The sequence below is a fragment of the Gekko japonicus genome, unplaced genomic scaffold (genome assembly GCF_001447785.1).
Source record: "Gekko japonicus isolate JY-2015 unplaced genomic scaffold, Gekko_japonicus_V1.1 scaffold4713, whole genome shotgun sequence".
NCBI classification, from domain to species: domain Eukaryota; kingdom Metazoa; phylum Chordata; class Lepidosauria; order Squamata; family Gekkonidae; genus Gekko; species Gekko japonicus.
Window position 1 is genome coordinate 1 of NW_015176118.1, and position 18,082 is coordinate 18,082.

General features: G+C 45.3%; 1 protein-coding gene across 1 annotated transcript; it reads left to right on the top strand.

Annotated features, from left to right (window-relative positions):
• Positions 1–423: 423 nt before the first annotated feature.
• On the top strand, positions 424–6,917 carry LOC107123522 (zinc finger protein 160-like). The gene is made up of 2 exons (XM_015426775.1): positions 424–548; positions 4,825–6,917. The coding sequence occupies exons 1-2, from the start codon at positions 515–517 to the stop codon at positions 6,594–6,596; spliced, it is 1,806 nt and encodes a 601-aa protein (XP_015282261.1). The 5' UTR covers positions 424–514; the 3' UTR covers positions 6,597–6,917.
• The last annotated feature ends 11,165 nt before the right edge of the window (positions 6,918–18,082 follow it).

The window sequence follows — 18,082 nt, forward strand, 5'->3', positions numbered from 1 at the left end:
GAGCAGGGGGTTGGACTAGAATGGCCTGTGTGGCCCCTCCCAACTCCGTGATTCTGTCCTGTCTTTAACTGTCCTGGCCTAGTTTTATTGGCTTTTTGGTCTTATTGCAGACGGTGGCCCCTGTATGTTTCATGTAATGTCCAGGTGGAGCCTGAAGATTGTCCCACTATTACAGCTGATCTCCAGAGATCAGTTCCCCTGGAGAAAATGGCTGCTTCGGAGGGTGGTCTCTCTGGCACCGAGGTCCCTCCCCTTCCCAAACCACCCCCCCCAGACTTCGCCCCCAAAACCTCCAGGTATTTTTCACCCCAGAACTGGCAACCCTGGTCCTAGAGGAGAATGGCTCCACTATTCGATCTTCACTGACCTTTAGGACCGTGAAGGTTTTATGTGAAGAGCAAAGATCCCCTCCTTCTTTCAGGGTCCGGTGACCTTCGAGGACGTGGCCGTGTACTTCTCAGAGGAAGAATGGGCTCTGCTGGATCCGGCCCAAAGGCACCTATACAGCGAAGTCATGGAGGAGAATTACAGGAATCTGGCCTCTCTGGGTAATAATTGTTATTGATTGGTTAGAATATTTGCTTCTGACCTTTCCTCCTCCTCGCTTAAGGCAGCTCAGTTTGGAAACGTTAAAAAGCCCGCTTCCGAGCTTCCCGTGCCGTAGGCCCCCTCCCCGTCCTTTTGCAGTGGGGTTCCCTCGCGAGAAGACGGGGCCCTTCTTTTTCCTTAAAAAAAAAAAAAAGGATATCGATTTGGCATATTTGTGGGAATTTCTACTAGCCTCATGGCAAATAAATCCAAATTCAGGTGGGTAGCCATGTTGGTCTGAAGCAGCAGAACAAAGTTTCAGTATAGTGCAGTGATGGCGAACCTTTTAGAGACCGAGTGCCCAAACTGCGAGCCAAAACCCACTTATTTATCGCAAAGTGCCAACACTCCAATTTAACCTGAATACTGAGGTTTTACTTTAGAAAAAACAACTCATACATTTACTTAAGAGGATCCAAACAAAGTAAGGAAAGCAATCCCAAATGCTTTCATTTACTTAAAAATATTTGGCAGAGAATTCGACACTTTAATGATGGTCTGGGCCTGGCTGGGGCGATGGCACACGTGCCCACAGAGAGGGCTCTGAGTGCCACCTCTGGCACCCGTGCCATAGGTTCGCCACCACTGGTACAGTGGAACCTTGTAAGTCCAACAAAGTGTCATTCAAGGCATACGCTTTCGTGTGCAAGCACACGCTCGTAACATCCAAATTGAGAGAGATCTGGAAACAGCTGCATTCCCTGTTAACATTTGTGTGCAATACATGTTGGGACAAACACATCACGACTGAGGTATCTATTTTCAAATAAACAGCCCTAACTTTGGGTGGCCAGATCTGGATGTCCCAGGCTAGTTCAATCTCGCCACGATCAGCCCTGGTTAGTACTTGGATGGGAGACCACCAAGGAATACCAGGGTGGTGACATGCAGGCAGGCAATGGTCAACCACCTCTGAATGTCTCTTGCCTTGAAAACCCCACTAGGGGTCGCCATAAGTCATCGATCATAATGCACTGGACTGGATGGGCCACTGGCCTGATCCAACATGGCTTCTCTTATGTTTTTGTAACACAGGGAAGATAAGAAATATGAACATAAGAGAAGCCAATGTTGGATCAGGCCAAAGGTCCATCCAGTCCAACACTCTGTCACACAGTGGCCAAAAATACCAGGTGCCATCAGGAGGTCTAGCAGTGGGGCCAGGACACTAGGAGCCCTCCCACTGTTCTCCCCCCCCCCAAGCACAAAGAAGACAGAGCATCACTTGCCCGAGACCGAGAGTTCGTATCTATCCCTTGTGGATAATAGTTGCGGATGGACCTCTGCTCCAAAGGCCTGTAGCTACAGTGGGGCATTTCGGGGCCTGCCCCCCACTTCCTGCCAAGGCCCCCTGGCCTAGATGGGCCATTGGCCCGATCCAACATTGGCTTCTCTTATGTTCTTATATCTTTATGCATTCATCCATTTGCTTCTTCCAGGTGGGAGGGAAGAGCAAATATCGGGAACCATTCAGTTTTCCTTGTTTTCATTTTCTTTATTAATATCTGCACCATAATTTCTGTAGCCTGTCTTCTCTCTAGCACTGTTGATTGATTGATTGATGTGTATTTATTAAAACATTCATATCCCGTCTTTCCTCATGGCTCAAAGCAGCGTACAATAATAGTTAAAAACATTTTCAGTTTTAAAACAGAGAAAAAATAACAAAGACCAAATCCCCTCCCCCCCTTAAAAGATGCCTGCCATTCGAACCCCCTCAAAAGCCCTGGCAAAGAGGCCGGCCTTGCAGCGCCTCCAAAGAGGTGCCCCCCCCCTCTTTTGTAAGCTGCTCTGAGTCCCCTTTGGGTAGTGAAGAGCGGGGTATAAATCCAATCTCTTCTTCTTCTTTTACCTCACAGGGTGCCTGTAGTAGGGAGGGGAAGGAGTTTGTAAGCCGCTCTAAGACCCCTTTGGGTAGTGAAGGGCGGGGTATAAGTCCAATCAGTCAGCCTCTGAATCCCAGAGCCAGGAGGAAACATGGGAAGGCCTCAGCCTCAATGCCCTGTTGTTGGCTGTCCAGAGGAACTGGTTGGCCACTGTGTGAGACAGGAGGTTGGACTAGATGGACCAATGGGCTGATCCAGCAGCGCTCTTCTTATGTTCTTATGGGGATGGGGCTTACTGCTCTCTCCCACCTGGGATATGGGGCAGCTACAGAACATCTTTTTGCTGTTTGCCATCCTGGGACTAATGAAAGAAGGGAAGTTGGGCTTGGAATGAAGGTTCCTTCTTTTCAACCAAGATAGACAGGTTTCTGTTAAGAAGCTATCATGGGACAGCTGCAGAACATCTTTTTGCTGTGTGCCATCCTGGGACTAAAGAAAGAAGGGAAGTTGGGCTTTGAATGAAGGTTCCTTCTTTTCAACCAAGATAGACAGGTTTCTGTTAAGAAGCTATCCATTGTAGGGGGTCCTCTAGTGCTCCTTCTATGGGTCCTTGTCTATCCCCAGAAAGACATCACTTACAGATCTCAGTGTGGCTCTCTGGCCAAAATTGTCTTGCTCTAATAGTTTTCTAGCCTCTGAATCGTTATGTAAGATGTTGTCTCCAAGATCTGGGAGTCTCGTCTCCCACACAGGATAAACGTTCAGTTGGACCTGGTGGGAAAAAGAGTTTGCATTTTCCTTCCTGCTGTTGCTGCTAAAAAGGATGGAATTTCATGTCATGTCCAACTTCCCTTTGGTACCTAAAATGTCAGCCAAATAACTTCTGTCACAGCAGCCCTGATTATACAACAGTAACACAGCAATGCTAAGAATGTAAGAAAAGCCACGTTGCATCAGGCCACTGGCCCATCCAGTCCAACACTCTGTGTCACACAGTGGCAAAAACCCAGGGGCCATCAGGAGGTCCACCAGTGGGGCCAGAACTCCAGAACCCCTCCCACTCTTCCCCCCAAGCACCAACAATACAGAGCATCACTGGCCCAGACATAAGAACGTAAGAGAAGCCATGTTGGAGCAGGCTATTGGCACATCCCATCCAACACTTTGTTTCAGAGAGTAGCCAAAACTGAGGTGTCATCAGGAGGTCCACCAGTGGGGGCAGAACTCCAGAAGCCTTCCCACTGTTGTCCCCCAAGCACCAAGAATACAGCGCATCACTGCCCCAGACATAGATAGATAGATAGATAGATAGATAGATAGAACATAAGAGAAGTCATGTTGGATCAGGCCAATGGCCCATCCTGTCCAACACTCTGTGTCACACAGTGACCAAAGCCCAGGGGCCATCAGGAAGTCCACCAGTGGGAGCAGAACTCCAGAATAACTCCCACTGTTGGCTCCCAAGCACTAAGAATACAGAGCATCACTGCCCCAGACATAGATAGATAGATAAAACATAAGAGAAGTCATGTTGGATCAGGCCAGTGGCCCATCCTGTCCAACACTCTGTGTCACACAGTGACCAAAGCCCAGGGGCCATCAGAAGACCTCCCACTGTTGGCCCACTCAGCACCAAGAATACAGAGCATCAGTGGCTCAGTGTTCCATCTGTACCTTATGGCTAGTAGCCACTGATGGATCTCTGCTCCATATACTTATGGAGCAGTTTGAGAGCCAGTTTGGTGTAGTGGTTAAGTGTGCGGACTTTAATCTGGGCGAACCGGGTTTGATTCCCCACGCCTCCACTTGCACCTGCTGATGTGACCTTGGGTCAGTTACAAGCTCTGGCACAGCTGTCCTTGAAAAAGAGCAGTTTGTGTCAGAGCTCTCTCAGCCCCACCCACCTCACAGGGTGCCTGTTGTGTGGAGGGGAAGGGAAAGGAGTTTGTAAGCCGCTCTGAGACTCCAAGTGAAGGGCGGGGTATATCCTCCTCCTCCTCCTCCTCTTCTTCTTCTTCTTATCCAGTCACCTCTTGAAGCTGTCTATGCTTGTAGCCACCACCAGTTCCTGTGACACTTTCCTGTGAATAATAGACCCGAGTAGGATTCTGAGTAGACGTGCTTAGGACTCTTCTCTAAGATACGAATCTGATTTGTATTAACCTTCCAGGTTTTACTTATCCAACCTTAGTATATAAGCTCTTCAAACAGAAGACTTTAATAAACTCTGAATGGCCAGGAGGTGGAATAGCTGGAGCAATAACCTTTATTTTACATGACTTTCTGTATGGAAAGCTGAAAGATGTGTGCCTTTCTTTATAGTTTTTTTCATTCTCTTTTTCAAAACGGGGATTAAGTGTGATTGTTCACTGATACCTCCCTTATTTGAATATTCTGTTTGTTCCTCTAGAGAGAGAGAGCAAGAGAGAAGAAGAACAGACAAGGGAAACTGAATTAAATTACAAGTGGGGGGAAGAGTTCATTGCTTCTGCAGGAGAGAGCTTCAGAAAAAATAACCACCTTATCGAACACCAAGGAATTCACATTGATGAAAAACCTTATAAATGCACACAGTGTGGAAAGAGCATCATTTGGAAGGAGTACCTCAGTTTCCATCAAAGAAACCACATAGAGAAACCATGTACATATGCAGAGTGTGGATGTGGAATCAATTTCATATTTAGCGGACCGCCTGCTTCTCACCAAACAATCGACATAGGAGAGGAACCATGTAAATGTTCAGAGTGTGGGAAAAGGTTCAGCTGTAGCTCAAGTCTTACTTCCCATCACAGAATCCACACAGGGGAGAAACCATATAAATGCTTAGATTGTGGAAAGGGCTTCACTCAAAATGGCCACCTTACTATCCATCAGAGAATCCACACTGGGGAGAAACCATATAAATGCTTAGAGTGTGGAAAGTGCTTCAGTCGGAAAGAGAACATTACTATCCATCAAAGAATCCACAAAGGGGAGAAACCATATAACTGCTTACAGTGTGGAAAGAGCTTCAGTAAGAAGTCTCACCTTACCAACCATCAAAATACCCATGCAGACGAGAAACCATATAAATGCTTAGAGTGTGGGAAGAGGTTCAGTCAGAATGGCCACCTTACTATCCATCGAAGAATCCACACGGGGGAGAAACCATATAAATGCTTAGTGTGTGGGAAGAGGTTCCGTCGGAAGGAGTATGTTACTGTACATCAAAGAATTCACAAAGGGGAAAAACCCTATAAATGCTTAGAATGTGGAAAGAGCTTCACTAAGAAGTCTCACCTAACCGACCATCAAAACACCCACACAGGGGAGAAACCATATAAATGCTTAGAGTGTGGAAAGAGCTTCAGTAAGAAGTCCTACTTTACTGACCACCAAAACAGCCACAAAGGGGACAAACCATATAAATGTTTGGAGTGTGGCAAGAGCTTTATTAAGAAGTCCCGTCTTAATTACCATCAACATACCCACACAGGGGAGAAACCGTATCATTGTTTGGAATGTGGGAAGAGCTTCAGTCAGAAGGCGAACCTTAATACCCATCAAAGAACCCACACAGGGGAGAAACCATATAAATGCCAAGAGTGTGGAAAGACCTTCAGTCAGAAGGGCCACCTGAGTGACCATCAAAATACCCACACAGGGGAGAAACCATATAAATGCTTAGGGTGCGGAAAGAGCTTCAGTAAAAAGTCCCATCTTACTGACCATCAAAATACCCACACAGGGGAGAAACCATATAATTGCCCAGAGTGTCCAAAGAGCTTCTGCCATAAGGCCAGCCTTACTACTCATTTAAGATTTCACAAAAGGGATAAACCATGTACATGCTTACAGTGTGGAAAGAGTTTCATTAACAAGCCCAACTTTACTAACCATTCAAGTACCCATACAGTGGAGAAACCATATAAATGCTTAGAGTGTGGAAAGAGCTTCAGGAAGAAGTCCCAACTTACTAATCATTTTAGAATCCACACAGGGGAGAAACCATATAAATGCTTAGGGTGTGGAAAGAGCTTCAATCAGCAGAGCAACCTTACTACACACCAAAGAATCCACACAGGGGAGAAACCATATAAATGTTCAGAGTGTGAAAAGAGCTTCAGTCGGAGCTCGAGCCTTAGTTCCCATCAAAGAATCCATGCAGAGGAGAAACTTTATAATTGCTCAGAGTGTAGATAGAGCTTCAGGCATATCTCATGGCTTTCTTTGCTTTAAAGAATCCACATGGGACAAACCTGCCAAGAAAGCCAGCAAAGCAGACCTCAGAGGTAAAACCGTCCCCTGAAGGAGAGGATGGTTCCTGTGGCAGTTAATGAAGCTGTGTTGTGCCTCCATTTAAAGAACACTTCCCTTGATGCCTGTGATATTTAGGCTGTTCTGTTCTTCGAAATGTGATTGCCTTTGACCTCTCCTCTTCAGGTTTTCTGAAGCATTACAGACTTTAGACCAGGGGTGGCCAATCTACATGCAGCTTTTTCACACATATTATGCGGCTCCTGGCAGGGCAGCTGGGGAAGCAAAGGGGAGGTCTTCCCTTCTGCAGTCATTGTTCCCCTCCCTGGGTAGGCTTGGGTGGAGCAGAGAAAGAAAGCAACTTTAACTTTAAATGCATTCTCAAAGCCAGCCAGCCCCCCCCCCCAAAAACCCACCCCCCCCCCCCCCCCCCCGGCAGTCCAGTTTGGGAGAAGGCATTTGTCTCTTTAAATCCCTTTGCCAAGCCAACCAGCGGGGGGTGGGGGGACTTGGAGGATGCATTTTAAATTATATCTGTTTTAACCCCTTTTGTTTTTATTTTTGGCAGTCTCATTTAATGTTAATAAAAAGCAATTTTGCATATTTTCAAAAAACAACAACAACTGTTTGTGATATTTGTTCATGTCTTGCAGCTCTCAAACATCTGACGTTTATTCTGTGTGGCTCTTACGTTAAGCAAGTTTGGCCACCCCTGATTTAGAGCTTTCTCAGAGCAGTTTACAAACTGGTTATGTCATGGAAACTGTCCTGGTTGCCTGAGTACTCAAAGCCTTTGTTGCTCAAACTGTCACCTGTTCATGATTTTAGTCATTTGTATGCGTGTTAATAGTTTCCTCCCGATGTAAGGTTCAACTATTGGTTAGGCACTGGACCAGAAATTCAGGTCTTCCACTTAGCAAGACAGCATAGCTGACAAAATAGCAGACTGATTATTCTTTAACCATGTTCTAATTTTAGGCACATAACCTTGATTCGATTCAGGTTGGTAGCTGTTTTGGTCTGACTCAAACCTTGATTTGGGTGTTTTAATGGGAGTTAAGAGTTTACCTTATATTGTTCATTTGAATTAATTAGCTTTAGGTTCTAAATTAATTTATTTTAGAGGACAATCCAATCTGGTAGTAAAATCACCTTCTCTATCGTAGCTGACAAAATAGCAGACTGATTACTCTTTAACCATGAACAGTTCTAATTTTAGGCACATAACCTTGATTCGATTCAGGTTGGTAGCTGTTTTGGTCTGACTCAACCCTTGCTTTGGGTGTTTTAATGGGAGTTAAGAGTTTACCTTATATTGTTCATTTGAATTAATTAGCTTTAGGTTCTAAATTAATTTATTTTAGAGGACAATCCAATCTGGTAGTAAAATCACCTTCTCTATCAAAAGTGCCGTGAAGAGTTTTGGCTGGTGACTTCCAGTCAGGGCAGACCTTACATTTGGTGAGCCTATCTTGTGTGATGGGTTTCCTATTTTATATTGTATTCTTCCTGTCACCTTAAAACCTGATTTGCCATAATTGTAATCATTATGTATTTAGCTCAAGTCTAAGAAATGATAAAAAAATTATTAGCACTCGTTATTCTTAGAGCTTGTTGCATGATTAGTTATTTGTTAAGTTCTTGCCCAATAAAAAGAGTTATGCTTTATTTTAAATAAAACCATTATCTCAAAGTTGTGTGTTTGTTCTTGCTGGCAAAAGATCTGATATCTGACTTGTAATGTATCATACTGCTGTGAAAGGTAAGTCTCTCAGGGAGTTGGTCTTAAGAGAAGAAGAAGGAGAAGAGATTGGATTTATACCTCGCCCTTCACTCAGAGTGGCCTACAAACTCCTTTCCCTTCTCCTCCCCACAACCGACACCCTATGAGGTAGGTGGGCCTGAGAGAGCTCTTTCAAGAACTGTCCTTTCAAAGACAGCTTTGACAGAACTATGGCTTGCCCAAGGTCATCCAGCAGCTGCAAGTGGAGGAGTGGGGAATCAAACCCGATTTTCTCCGATTAGAATCTGCGCACTTAACCACTACACCAAACTGGCTCTCCAACAGACCTAATTGGAGTGTTCACTGCAGCATTCAATTAATGAGGCTTTAACTCTCCAAGATCTGAATTCAATGTAGATCTTTAGTTCGGGTGCAGCCAAAATAATTCATCACAAAGGGAGGGTCTCATTCCTTATAAATTGCCTTCGACATCTCTCAGCAACTTTTGATGCCACCGAACCTGATATCCCCCTTCTGCTGTCTAGCTGGCTCAAAATGGCGCGGTTCAAATTTCTAGCAGTTCCACTTGTTCTTGGAAGAAAGGAACAGTGATTCTAGAAGTATGTTCTTCCCTTGGCCTTCAGGGTTTAATTTTGACTCGTATGCTGGGTAAAATGTTCATGGAACTCTTGCATGAAGTTGCCAAGATATGTGGGGTGTAAGTGCATTGCTACATGACTGGAACGCATCTCTCTCCTTTTGAACTGATTCAACATAGGTCTTGGGTTGGTTAAGCTGTTGCCTCCGGTCACGATTTGTTTGGATGAGGCTGAAGACGGTGTTGCTTAGTCCAAACAAGATAGAGGTGGCCGTTCATGCTTATAGCCACCACCACGGCTTCAAAAGGGAATTAGATAAGCAAATGGAGCAGAGGTCCATCAGTGGCTATTAGCCACAAGGTATAGATAGGGAAGGCTATCTTGGAGGTCCTGGCCTTGAGTTTCCTGCCCAGCAGCCTAAATTTCTCCTCCAGGACCTCACGACTGCATTTCCCCACATCGTTGGTGCCGACATGCACCACAACCACTGGCTCCTCCCCAGCACTATCTACCAGCCTATCTAAAACACGCGTAATGTCTGCTACCTTCGCACCAGGCAGGCGTCACCATACGGTCATTTCGCGGGTTCGCCACCCAGCTATCTACCTGCCTAATCATCGAATTACCTCTGAGAGGTTGGCTTCAGGCCACCATACTGGAGAGGGGGCTGGATTTCACCTGAAGTGCTGGTGGCGACCAGAAGGGGGGAGCAAAACAGTAGCTCATCTTGTCCTCGACGTGACAAAGACCACAACAAATATGAATAAATGATTCAGACAGGGCACTTGGACAAATTTATGCTTCTTATATCCATCTTTGATCATGCCTGTCCTGACTTGTAAAATGCAGCTTTGGAAAGGTGGCTGCTTTGGTGGAGTCAGTTTGGTATAGTGTTTAAGAGCGGCAGACTCTAATCTGGAGAACCGGGTTTGTTTCCCCACTCCTCCACATGCAGCCTCCTGGGTGATCTTGGGTCAGTCACAGCTCTCTCAGAGCTGTTCTCTCAGGCTCTCTCAGCCCCACCTATCTCACAGGCTATGTTCCCTCTAAGCTGTAGAGTCTTGTGAGCCAAAATTCTACTTTGTGAGTTACTGGCATTAAAGTTGTGAGCAAGCGACTTGCCTACTGCATGAATCAGTGTGCTCTGGAGCTATCCTTCCTAAGACAAAAATGTGTGAGCCAGAGGCTAAAAAACTGTGAGCTAGCTCACACCAACTCAGCTTAGAGGGAACACTGCACAGGGTGTCTGTTGTGGAGAGAAGATGGGAAGGTGATTGTAAGCCGCTCCGAGATTCCTTCAGGTAGTGAAGGGTGAGGTATAAAACCAACTCTTCTTCTTTAAATAGTTCAGCCTGGCTACAGATGTTTCCTTGTTGTGATTCATGGAGAGAGCAGCGGCGCCGCGACGGGCGGTTTCTTAGGAGCTCCTGAGCTGCCGAACTCTTTGGCGTTCTTTTGAAGCTCCCCGGTTTCTGGGAGGGCTTCGCTGGGTCTCTCAGAGGGAGACCAAGTGGCAGGAGGCTTTTCCGGCCCCCCTTGTTCATGGCAAGGACAGGGGAGAAGCCGGCGTGCCTCGAAGCGGGAGCATCGGAGATACAAAGACATGGTCGCCATGTTTCTGAGTAGCGGCAGCCAGCCTTTTAACCAAAACTTTTGAATGAATTGACACATCACGTTGAAGAGTATTCTTTTTTGCATAGCCCGGCTGAATGTAATTGGATGAATGGACTATTGTACCCCCTGTGGATACCCCCTGCAGATGGGAAAAACGGCTGTAAAAATTCACTGACGGGCTGAGAGTGACAAGATGCGAGGGGGGTAAGAGACGACTACTATTTCTGCTGAAAGTAACGTTATTCCATTCTTTTTTCTCGAGCTATGTTTATAGCAAATTTAAAATACTGGAAATATATTTAAATGTGCTTAACTGAATAGCTACGTTTACTGGAGTGTTGGAGTAAATTAAAAAAAATGGAAGCAGTGGATGTTAACGAAGAGATAGACGAAGATACAAAAGTATGTGACCTTACATGGGAACAATTCCAGCGAATCTTGATGGAAGAAATGAGGCAAGCATTTAAAGTGGCATGTGAGAATTTGTTGAAAAATCCTCAGAGTATAGCTTTGGAGGTGAAAGATAATAAAGAGCAAACACAAGAATCACAAAGTTGGGAGAAGAGCAGGAAGTGGATCAAGAGAGAGATACACAAGTTACCTAAACTTTATGTATAGAAGAGGAGACACAGGAGATGGATACCCCTATGTGCGTGTTGGAGAATCAAAGAAAATTTAAGCCAGGAGCAGGAAAAAAGTGTCTACCAAAACCTCCTCAGGGGAAAAAGAAGAAGCCAACAAGAGGGGGAAAATCAGAGAAAGGTGTAAAGAAGCGTAAAGGTTCCAAACAATTAAATTGCAATGTAAGGGAACATGGGACAGGAAATTTGGAAAGTAATTTACAGGAGTACAAAAACCTGCGACATTTAGAAGAAAATGGAAGAAACCAAGATAAAAAGGAAATGGAATACTGTATCATTGTAATGATTGAACTACCAGTTGTAATTTTTTTCTTTCTTTCTCTTTTCTTGCTTATTGATGTTTAAAATCCTAAAAGATGGTTTTAATGTAAGGATAGAGTGTGAATGTAAAATATGTTTTTTTGGCTTTATTATAAGGTAAGGGAAAGGGAAATTTGGGGCCGATACTAGAAGCACTATTATGATTTATACTGTCTAAGATTAGTGTGTTAGTTACTCTGTTATATAAATTAATTTGATTAGGGAAGGTATGTCGGGGAATAGATTGATTGAGGTAATGTAAGGATAATATTATGATTAAATTGTTTAAGATTAGTGTGTACAAGTGGAGACCCGCAAGAAACTTGCGGAATGGTTATCCTATTCCTCACACCTTTGCTTCCTCCTGTCTCCCTCTACCTCTCTCACACTCTCCCTTCTGCCCCCCCTTTTTCTTTTTCTCCTCCAGCTATGGCATTATACTGATCTGTAGTTCCTTCCCTCCTCCAATCCCACCCTCCCCAGGCTCCACCCCACAAATGTCCAGGAATTTCCCAACCTGGAGTTGGCAACACAATTTCCTTCCCACCCAACAGCCAACCTACCTTTATCTGCCTCTCTGTCTGCAACTTTCCATCTCCACACCCCTCCCTCACAGCCTCTACCTAGAAAAATTACAGTCTTTCTCCACAGTGGGGACCAAAGCAGCTTACATTATTCTCTCCTCCTTTTTATCTGCACAACAACCCTGTGAGGTTGGCTAGGCTGAATGTATGTGACTGGTCCAAAATAACCCAGTTAGCTTCCACTGCAAGATAGGGATCTGAACCTGGGTCTTGCAAACCCTAATCTGAAGCTCTAACTGATGGCTGCTGATGAACAGTAGCAAGCAGCTGGGCCTACTTGAGTCATGCAAATCAGGTAATAGTAGCAAGCAGCTGGGGCTACTTGAGTCATGCAAATCAGGTGGTATCAAGTCACCCAGAGGGTGCTGCCGAGGGATGCCAGCCTCCAGGTGGGACCTGGGGATCCCCTGTAATTCCTGCTCATTTCCAGACTACAGAGATAACTTCCCATGGAGAAAATGGATGCTTTGGAGGGTGGACTCTGTGACATTGTACCCCACTGAGGTCCCTGTCCTCCCCAGGCTCCACCCCCAAATCTCCAGGAGTGTCCCAGCCTGGACCTGGCAACCTTATCCAGAATCCCCTGTCGGTGGCCAGGGGGGGAACCTGGCAACCCTAAAGTGCTGGCAGGGCCAGGCGTGGCAACCTCTAAGTGGGGCCTGAAGGAACCCCCCCCCCAGACTTACAACCCTCTTCCCCCCCGCCCCGAACGTTCTAACCTCTCTCTCACAGTTGGTGTCTGAAGCAGATCCCTGCAGAGGCCATTTCAAAAGGTTTTGGGGGGAATTCAGCCGTCCCTGAAGGGTTTTTTCTAGTTTTTGGATTTTTCTGCAGGCACTGGTAGACTACTGAATATGTAAGAAAACCTGCTGGGCCAGAGGGAGCTTCCTTTTACTGGGAATAAGCATCCGCACACGGCGCCCTCTGTTGGAAATTAGAATATAAGATGTCATTTTGCTATACAAATTAATACAAATTCATTTTGCAATGGAATTTATGTTGGGGATTAATGTGGTAGTAATCATGAATTAATTATGAATTAATTTTGCAGGTGAATGAAATTAGTGGGGATGTACTGCAGAGTGGTTTTAGGTAGTTTTTTGTAAGAATATAATTTTATGTGATAACATTAGGTGCATTATGATGATTTAATTAAGATTAGCATGTTGGTTACCTTATTATATAAGTTATGGTACTTATGTTAGAGACTAGAGGGGTAGTTGATAAGAATTATTAAAGTAAAATGTAGGTGATTGTCCATGCTGAATACATCATGGCTTTTTTTAAAAAAAAAAGATGTTTCTTTGTTGTAAGAGATTAAATCAAACATGCTGAAGGATACTGTCCTTAGACTCTTGCTAAGTAAAGGATATTTGGGTGTCCTTACGGTAAAATGGCAGGCGACCATGATCATCTCCAGGAGTCAGGTGGTGTGCCACAATTGCTCCATCCATGCCTGAGTTCCTTTGCAAGACTAAAGCCTTGCAGACCCAGAGACTCCTCTCTACGTTGCATGTAGCTCTAGTTGATGTACTGAACTAGGAAATATGTTGTTGACATTTTAAAACTTATACAACTGGTAAAGGGAGTCGCGGGAATGCAGCACAGTTATCTGTATTGGATGCTTGCTACCTACCACTGCTGATCAGTTGGCCTTGGGAAACTTAAGCTAGTATATAATGACTCAGGAGTAGCCCAGTTATTGGAACCTCAGTGCACACTGAAACCACAGAATAATGCGGTGCAGCTGGCCAGTTCCAGAAGGTCCAGTTTGGTGTAGTGGTTACGTGTGTGAACTCTAATCTGGGAGAACCGGGTTTGATTCCCCACTCCTCCACTTGCACCTGGCTGGATGACCTTGGGCAAGCTGTAGTTCTGATAAGAGCTGTTCTTGAAAAAGAGCAGTTTCTGTCAGAGTTCTCTCAGCCCCACCTACCTCACAGGGTGTCTGTTGTGGGGAGGGGAAGGGAAAGGAGTTTGTAAGCTGCTCTGAAATACCTTTGGGTAGTGAAGGGAGGGGTATAAATCCAATCTCTTCTTCTTCTTCTGGATGCCATCGTCCAGGTGGGACCTGGGGATCCCCTGAAATGACCTTGGCAGGCTGTGGTTCTGATAAGAGCTGTCCTTGAAAAAGAGCAGTTTCTGACAAGAGCTCTCTCAGCCTCACCTACCTCACAGGTAGGGGAGGGGAAGGGAAAGGAGTTTGTAAGCTGCTCTGAGACACCTTTGGGTAGTGAAGGGCGGGGTATAAATCCAATCTCCTCCTCCTCCATCTATTTATTTGTTGAATTTATATCTCACCCTTCCTGCAACTGGGCTCAGAACGGGTAGCATCAGAGTTGTAAAACATTAAGAACCAATTATTACAATAAATGCTTAAGAACAATTAAAACTGAAAGATGGCAAAATATATTTACATGATAGTCCCAACAGCTGGATAGATGGTAAACAGGAGTCACCGCAGTTTAATAATGCCAACGCGACACTCCACATGGGCAGATGTAGTAGGGCAGCTTTCTGCAGGGAGGCCAGATAACTGGATGTCCATCACTGCAACCAAAGGCCTGGCAGAGCAGCTCCACTTTACAGGCCCTGAGGAACTGTAATAGGTCCCTCAGGGTCCTGGTGTCAGGTGGAAGAATGCTCCACCCGGTGGGGGCCAGGACAGAGAAGGCCCTGGCCTTAGTTGAGGCTAAGCGGACATCCTTTCTGCCAGGGATAACCAATAGATGTTGATCAGTAGAGCACAAAACTCTCTGGGGGGGTATATGGGGAGAGATGTTACCATAGATATGTCAGTCCCAGGCCGCATCAGGGCTTTAAAGGTTAATACCATCACATTTAAATGGATCCAGTACTCAGTTGGTAGCCAGTACAACCAGTGGAGCACCAGCTGAATGTGCACCCGCACAGACATCGCAGTCAGTGGAGTTTCTGGATTAGATTCAAGGGTAAGCCTGCGTTAAGTGAGCTACAGTAATCTAATCTGGAAGCGACTATTGTATGGGTCACTGTGGCCAGGTCCTGGGTGGAGATATATATATTTATTTAAAATTCTACCCCGCCCTCCCCACGAATGGGCTCAGGGCGGCTAACAATCAAGGGCACCATGTGCTAATACATAGTAAAAGGTAAAGGTTTCCCTTGCTCGAAAGCCAGTCAAATCTGACTCTAGGGTGGCGGTGCTCATCTCCGTTTCCAAGCCGAAGAGCCAGCGCTGTCCAAAGACGTTGCCGTGGTCATGTGGCCGGCATGACTAAACACCAAGGCGCATGGAACGCTGTTACCTTCCCATCGAAGTGGTACCTAGTTATCTACTTGCAATTTCTTGCTTTCGAACTGCTAGGTTGGCAGGAGCTGGAACTAGAGACGGGAGCTCACTCCGTCATGCGGCACACTCGGGTCTCGAACTGCTGAACTACCGACCTTCCACAGCCTGCAGTTCAGCATCTTAAACACTTGAGCCACCGCAGCCCCTTGTTGCCAATACATAAAACCAAGTAAAACAAGATAAAATCAAATAAGTATCGGAATTTCATAAAGTGCTCAGTACTGTTGCTCTTAAATTAAAACAAGATGGTGTCCAGTAGATGTTACCTCCATCCCCATACAACGGTACCGATCTACTGCGCCACTGAGATGCAATCGTCCTAGGGCCACTCCGTTCCCAGTTATCCACCGGGTTCGTTGGTGATGGTGGTAGTGGCGGCTCCTAATCGAAAGCCTGGCGGATAAGGAACCAGTTGCCCAATCCGCTGAAGATGATAAAAGGCAGGCCCGTCAACAGTGGTGACCTGGACCTCCACAAGAAATCAAGGCATCCAGGATCTCCCCCCCCCTCAGGCTCCTAACCCTCAACACCGGCACCAGCCATTGTCATTGAAAGCCAGTTTGGTGTAGTGGTTAAGTGTGCGGACTCTAATCTGGGAGAACAGGGTTTGATTCCCCACTCCTCCACTTGCACCTGCTGATGTGACCTTGAGTCAGTCACAAGCTCTGGCACAGCTGTCCTTGAAAAAGAGCAGTTTCTGTCAAGAGCTCTCTCAGCCCCACCCACCTCACAGGGTGTCTGTTGTGGGGAGGGGAAGGGAAAGGAGTTTGTAAGCCGCTCTGAGACTCCCAAGTGAAGGGCGGGGTATAAATCCAATCTCTTCTTCTCTTCTTCTTCTTCATTCTCCAGGGGATCTGAAGGGATGTAAATTGTAAGGGGATTTTTGCTAAAATCCAGCACAACCCCTCCTTTCTCCAAGATGGGAGAGAAAAAGACTCACTCAAGGTTTTTGTTCACAGAGCATACAATTTAATTAAGATTGACTGTTCTTGATACGAGCCAGAGAGAGGTCTTCCTTCTATCCTGGCACCCCAAACAGATACAGCCTTCCTTTTTAAAATATAGATAAGAACAAAGGAAGGAGGTGAGAGTCTTATCTGTTTAGAGTACATCTATATTCCTGACAGGGAGAAAAGGAGAAAAAAACATATACTGAGAGAAAACAAGGCACCAGGCCTTGCCTGGGGCAAAGGTACTAAAGAGATCAGAGGTCAAAGAAAAGATTTCGGTCAGCAAGGTCAGGATACTGGCTAATAGCTACAGATGGACCTCTGCTCCATATGTTTATCTAAATTCTCCTGTGGCAGTGAATTCCATGTGTTAACCACTCTTTGGATGAAGACTTCCTTTTATCCGTTCTAACATGATTGCTCAGCAATTTCACTGAGTGCCCACAAGTTCTTGTATTGTGAGAAAGGGAGAAAAGTACTTCTCTACCTGCTCTATCCCAGGCATAATCTTGTAAACCTCAATCATGTCACCCCTCAGTTGTCGTTTCTCCAAGCTAAAGAGCCTCAAACGCTTTGACTTTTCTTCATAGGGAAAGTGTTGCAACCCTTTTATCATTCTAATTGCCCTTTTCTGCACTTTTTCCAGTGCTATAATATCCTTGCTGTGGTGTGGTAACCAGAATTGTACACAGTATTCCAAATGAGGTTGCATCATCGATTTATATAGGAGCACTATGATACTGGCTAATTTGTTTTCAGTTCCCTTCCTAATAATCCCCAGTATAGCATTGGCCTTTTTTATTGCAGTCACACAATGTGTCGACATTTTCATTGAATTATCTATTACGACTCCAAGATCTCCCTCTTGGTCATCCACCGCCAGTTCGGACCCCATCAATATGTATTTATATTTAGGATTTTTAGCCCCAGTGTGCATCACTTTGCACTTGACCACATTGAACCCCAATTACCACATTGACTCCCACTCACCCATTCTCGACAGATCCCTTTGGAGTGCCTCACAATCCTCCCTGGTTCTCACCACCCTGAACAATTTAGTGTCATCTGCAAATTTAGCCACTTCGCTCCACTCCCAACTCCAAATCATTAATGAACAAGTTAAAAAGCATTGAACCCAGTACTGAGGCCTGTGGTACCCCACTGCTTACCACCCTCCACTGAGAAAACTGCCCATTTATAATCACTCTCTGTTTCCTATAAATTAGCCAGTTTTTGATCCACAAGTGGACTTGTCCTTTTATCCCATGACTATTGAGCTTACTTAGGAGCCTTTGATGAGAAACTTTATCAAAAGCTTTTTGTAAGTCAAGGTAAACAACATCTATTGGGTCCCCCTTGTCCACGTTTGTTAACCCCCTCAAAGAACACTAACAGGTTAATGAGACAAGATCTTCCCTTACAGAACCCACGCTGAGTCTTCCTCAGTAGTTTTTGTTAATCAATGTGCCTACTAATTCTCTCTTTAACAATGGTTTCCACCAACTTACCCGGTATTGATGTCAGACTGGCTGGTCTGTAATTTCCTGGATTTCCTCTGGAAACCTTTTTAAAGATGGAGGTGACATTAGCTACCTTCCAGTCCTCAGGAATGAAGGCAGATTTTAATGAAAGATTACATATTTTTTTCAGGAGATCCACAAGTTCACATTTGAGTTCTTTCAGAACTCTC

Excerpts from the sequence above, each read along its gene's own strand:
- LOC107123522 (XM_015426775.1), top strand. The coding sequence starts at position 515 with ATGGAGGAGAATTACAGGAATCTGGCCTCTCTGG. Across the intron at positions 549-4,824 it reads CAGGAATCTGGCCTCTCTGG|AGAGAGAGAGCAAGAGAGAA; the intron begins GTAATAATTGTT and ends TTGTTCCTCTAG.